The 5,658-nt window shown below is 35.6% G+C and overlaps 1 protein-coding gene and 1 non-coding gene across 2 annotated transcripts; both read left to right on the top strand.

Moving 5' to 3' along the window:
• The first annotated feature begins 408 nt into the window (after positions 1-408).
• LOC122057698 (olee1-like protein) lies at positions 409-1,402 on the top strand. The gene has a single exon (XM_042619904.1). The coding sequence runs from the start codon at positions 484-486 to the stop codon at positions 985-987; it is 504 nt and encodes a 167-aa protein (XP_042475838.1). The 5' UTR covers positions 409-483; the 3' UTR covers positions 988-1,402.
• Positions 1,403-3,758: 2,356 nt separating this feature from the next.
• TRNAE-CUC lies at positions 3,759-3,831 on the top strand. Its single transcript has one exon. It is a non-coding gene; the product is annotated as a tRNA-Glu (tRNA).
• The last annotated feature ends 1,827 nt before the right edge of the window (positions 3,832-5,658 follow it).

Below are 5,658 nucleotides of genomic sequence, written 5' to 3'. Positions count from 1 at the left end.
CAAAAAAAAAAAAAAAACCCGATGAGCTGATCCGGCTCCAAACAAACACGATGAAGCATCCAATTGGCTGCGTGCTTGTTTACTGACATAAATGCCCCCATCAAATTAACTCTTTCTTTCTCTCCTCTCGTTTTGTCTCTCTTTCTGTCTTTCCCTTTCAACTCTGTTGAGAGAAGTGGAGAACTACTAGCCATTCCAATCAAACAAACTGCATTTTCATCCGTTCAAAAGAAAAAGAAAAAAAAAAATGCAAAAATAGGAGAGAGAATAGGTCAATCGCTGTCCCCCCAAACCTCACAAAAAACAATTAGGACTATTATTATTACAATAACGGTCTCTTCCCAAGAATAGCCATTACCATCCTCTCTTTAATCCTTATAAAGCTCCCCTTTCCTTCTTCTCATTCCACGCTGTACTCCTTCCAAGTCTAAGAATTCTAAAAATCAAAGACAACCCACAGAGCCAAAGAACCAACAAACAGCGATGGCAAAGTCTTCTCAGGCTCTCCTCATCGCTGCCCTTTGTTTCTTTGGCCTTCTTGGCTTTGCCTACTGCCATGATGACTTTAAGGTTGTTGGAAGTGTGTACTGCGACACCTGCCGTGCCCTGTTCGTGACCAGAGTAAGCCAACCCGTCCCCAATGCACCCATTAAACTCGAATGCCGGAGCCGTGACAATGGCACCATCACACACTCCGTGGAGAGCAAATGTGACGAATTAGGCGACTACAGGGTCACCGTGGAAGGTGAGCACCAGGAAGATATCTGTGAAGTGGTACTCCTGGATAGCCCTGTCAGTAACTGTGCCGAGAAAGTTCGTGGGCGTGATCGTGCTCGTATTGTTCTTACTCACAACAATGGAGTTGTTTCCAGCACACGATACGCCAACCCTTTGGGATTCTTGGCTGACAAACCTTTGGAAGTCTGCGCTGATGTTCTCAAGGAGCTCGATCTTCTCCCCACCATCGATTTCGCCTTACCAATCTAAGAATCTCATCTCCCACTTCTTCTGAATAAAACTAAGAATCTCATCTTATCTCATCTCATTTCTTCTCCTCTATCCATCTATGGGTGTAGGTGAGTCTGTGCAAGGGTTATGAGATTTTAAGTTCTTCTTATAAAAAAAAAAAAAAAAAAAGAGATTTTAAGTTCTTCCATGGGTCCCATGTATCAGTGGTCTGGTTCTTCTTTTTGTATTCTTTTTATTACGTAATTGATTTTATTTTTTACGTATAAAGTAATATATGATTTAAGTGAATATCTTGTTCTAGCTCTGGTCTCAAACCCATGGTGACAAAATGCATTGTAAGGTCATTATACCAGGCGTAAGAGTGATGTGGTGGAACTGGCAAGTTATATGTCAAATTTTAGAGCCAAATATATTCATTTTTTATTTCATGTAATGACATGCCCTCTCAAGAGTATATGCACCTCTTATAGTCCTCATTCCTGAATTTTTTATGGTTTGTTACGTAATGTTGATGATTTCGATTGGGTTGAAACTTGACATTTGAATAGGGATCATAGCGTCTTCTCGTCCACAAAATTCTAGTCTCACCTGGATTTTCACAGAGAAATTGATAAATATATATATATATATATATATTTTTTGGTAAAAATATTTATATTAATCAAGGGAGAAGGTTCAATAAAAGGCCGCGTGGTTTCTGCCCTAGCATAGAGAACAATAGGAGCACACATGGAAGTATCAACAACAGCGAGATTTTTACCTTTCATGTGGGGTAGGGCAATCATTTTGCCTTCATACGACTTTGATGCAGGAGCCATGCACACTTCCTTTTAACATGGTGATAACTAGTTAAATTAATTCATGTGTTTCTTTTAATCCATTCAATGCCATTTTATTAATAGCATGTATCACTTTGATGCTTGAGGCTTCCGTAATAGATAATCATATATTCCTATATGGGATCGAAAACCACAAATTGTGTTTCATTACTTAATGGTACATCACTTGGAGAATAGTTAATTTTATAGATTTTCAGGAACCCTTTTTATTCCTATGTTATTAAGATATATCGTGTCATGTCAAATTACAGAACTTAATTAAAAGATGGGGACTTTTTCAAAAATTGAAGGGTAGACTCATCACTATCCTATCTCAATATTCACACGCATGAGACCATAGGCATAACAACCCCTAATATATTTTGTTTCTGAGAATTCTTATTAGAAAATTATTGATATGTCAAAACCTTTGTTAGTAAAAACACATTGTTCTTGCTTTTTAAAGCATTTTAAATAAGTTTTTCCGAACTCCTTTCAAAAGAATGAATTATGTTTTAAGGTTGAAAGGACAAGCCTCCATATGTTCATGGTGAGCAGACAATTTTATTCTTCTGCATTGAGTGGTTCTTGTTGGATATGAGTTCTTTCTTAATATTGTATTCCACATTGAATTTCTCTTTTCACTCCCATTTTTAAATGGTGAAACCACGACATATAACCGTTAAATTTCTTGAAATTTTACTATCCAGAAATTATTTGATCGTGCGAGTGAAAGTAAATTTATACATGTTAGTAGTATGAGGATTCTCCCTTTCAAAAAGAATGGATGTGGATTGATATGACATTTATTGGTTTTTCTGGCTACACCAGTATCATGGGCAAACTTGTTTACTGTGCTACCATCAACCAAACTTAGATGTAGCGTAACCTAAGAAAATGGACTTCCAAATCTCCTCTGTCTATAATACTATAGGCAAACTTGCTTTTTGTGCTATCATCAACCAAATTTAGATAGAGCGAAACCTAAGAAAATGGACTTCCAATTTCGTCCTCTTAGACTGATTTGATAATTTATCTCATTTGATGTCAAAATCCAAGATCTCGGGTGTTCACTCCTCATATATTTCCTCTTCTAGGAATAATATGTCTTGGGGGGGCTTTCCTCTTCTTTGATTCTGACCCCTTATTTGTTCCTTAAGGGCTGATCCTCTGCTTTTCTCTCCCCTTTGAGGAGCTCTCGTATTTTTTCTTTTCTTCTCTTTTGAATTATTTATTTACAAAAACAAAAACATATTTGGTGTTAAAACTTTTGAATATGTTATATCAACTTGTTTGAGTTGGTTAGACATCAATAAGTTCACCATGGTCAGATTTTGGTGGGTTCTGTCCTGATTAATTGGTGGTTTCAATTGATTACCTGAAGGAAATTTTATGATTAATGGAATAAATTAGGATATATAGAGATTGGAGAAAAAAGATAATATGTATATACCTTGTTTAATTGGATTTTTGTACAAGTATAATGAATTATTCTTAACTTCTGTCTCCTCTTTCTATAAAATTTCAGAACCATGTGATTGAAATGGGTGGTTTCAGGCTTTTACCATTCAAGGACAGAGTAACTATGTCTTTTAATGCTTCCACAGAGTCAATTCTCTTAAAGACTTGTTCAATTCAGAAGAGGCTGAGTTATCCATCTTTATATAACAATTATAGAGTAGCCTTGATAAGATTTTAGGATCTAGGCTTCAGGAGTTTCCATGGTATAAAATTACAAGTATGATTTCAGCATTCTAGTTTACTTGAACAAAGTCCCTGAATGTATAAGTTCTAAGAAGAAGATAAGTCCATTTCCTAGGCTGCCATGGATAGTGGAATGGCCTTCTAACTGAGATTATATGATCATATTGCTTATGAGACTATAGCACCATACAATAGTTGTCACATGGTCTGCATCTGGGTCTCCTTATATTATAGGTTATTAATTTAAAGGCAACCATATCATAATCATCCGTTGTAGTCTAGTTGGTTAGGATACTCGGCTCTCACCCGAGAGACCCGGGTTCAAGTCCCGGCAACGGAAAAGTTTTTTTTTTCTCGTTCAAAATGTCTTAAGAAGAGTTTAGTTATGCTGGTAACTTGGGCCAGACTTGCAGATGGTTGAGATCAGGTGAGCCTAAAGAAATTTCAGCCCAAGAGATGAGTCTTTTTCTCCCTTGCCCCAAATTTTAGTATTTTTGGGGAAATTTCTCCTCCACCCACTGAGGTTGGTTCACCCATCATTTTAGGGTTTTAATTACTCATCCCTTATAGTGCGGAGGTCAAAAATGTCTCTAGGGTCCCATTCAAGCATATTCGAACCCTATGGTGATAGAAATTTCCTTCAACAATAGACTCAAGTGGGAGATTATTGTTTTAGCTTAGCTATGATTGTGGTTCTAACTTCACAGCCCCAGTTGCAATTTAAGGATCCACACAAAGAATAGACTATATATAATGGAAAAATATTTTCTATAGAGGAGTGTGACCCTTATACTCAGACACACATAAGAAACAAAATGACCAGTTCACCCCTATGAAAGGAAAACGACATTTATATAAATACTTAATTGTATGTTTTCACTAATCCTCATGCATGCATAGAAATCGCACTCCCCGACAAAAACACTTCTCATATATATATAAACTACAACTATATTTCGTTGCTCCACTAATGTTCTTTCTCAGATGTGAACGAAGTGGCTAAAACCCTATTAAGGCATGACAGCCAACCACACACCATTCCAGCATTTCAACATTTTTCTTCCATTGCTATTGTTGAAGAAATACAAGACCCAGACAGAGACAAATTTGGAAGCTTTCACAGAGCTCTTGGGTAATTGCACCGTTTCTTGAGAGGTTAAAGTACTCCATGTGGTTGCAAGTAAAGAGACAGAAGAGAATGGAATTTACTAATTAGAGGTACAGGGGAACTTTGTTCACAAGATTATGTAAGTAACTTAAAATTTTATTAAATGTGATAATTGAATATTTTAAATGAATCATTTATTTTGTCGTTCAAATCTACATATTTTTGTTAAAAAATAAAATTAATATAAAGGGAAAATAAACTCTATTCGGGAGCATAGGATACACTAGTGTTTCCTTCGGTCTATCTCTCCTTCCTCGATAAAATGGCATATTTGTTCCTCTGTTGTAGGAGGAGAGAGATAGAATCATACTCACGAAGTGCTATTTTACGCTATGCTCTCGTAGAAGAACTACTTTCAAAAATTAAATTACGTCCACTTCTTTTCATTAAATGCTTATGATTAGAAAATTTTCATCTTTTTTTTTTGCCTTTTATTTCACTTTCAACTTGGCAGAGCTGGATCAAAAAAGGAGAAAAAAATAATTCTTAGTTAAAGTGAATTGAACTGAACTGAACTGAAAATTAAAAAAGGCAAAAGAGGAAAAATGTAAGATGGGGAATTTGGTTGTAGTTCAAGTAAGTACTCCATGGGGTTGCAAGTAAAGAGAAAGAGAAGAAAATGGAATTTACTAATTAGAGTTGCAGGGGAACTTTGGTCATGAGATTATGTAAGTAACTTAAAATTTTATTAAATGTGATAATTGAATATTTTAAATGATTCTTTATTTTGTCGTTCAAATCTATAGACTTTTGTTAAAAAAAATAAAATTAATTTAAAGGGAAAATTAACTCTATTCGGGAGCATAGGATACGCTAGGGTTTCCATCAATCTATCTCTCTCCTCCCTCAATAAAATGACATATATGCTCCTCTGTTGTAGGAGAGAAATAGAATCACACTCGTGAAGTGCTATTTTACACTATGTTCTCTACAAAGAACTACTTCCGAAAATTAAATTACTTCCACTTCTTTTCATTAAATGCTTATGATTAGAATAAG

Source organism: Macadamia integrifolia, chromosome 12 (assembly GCF_013358625.1).
Source record: "Macadamia integrifolia cultivar HAES 741 chromosome 12, SCU_Mint_v3, whole genome shotgun sequence".
NCBI lineage: Eukaryota > Viridiplantae > Streptophyta > Magnoliopsida > Proteales > Proteaceae > Macadamia > Macadamia integrifolia.
Note: the sequence above shows the minus strand (reverse complement) of the source record. Positions and strands in the feature narration are given on the sequence as shown.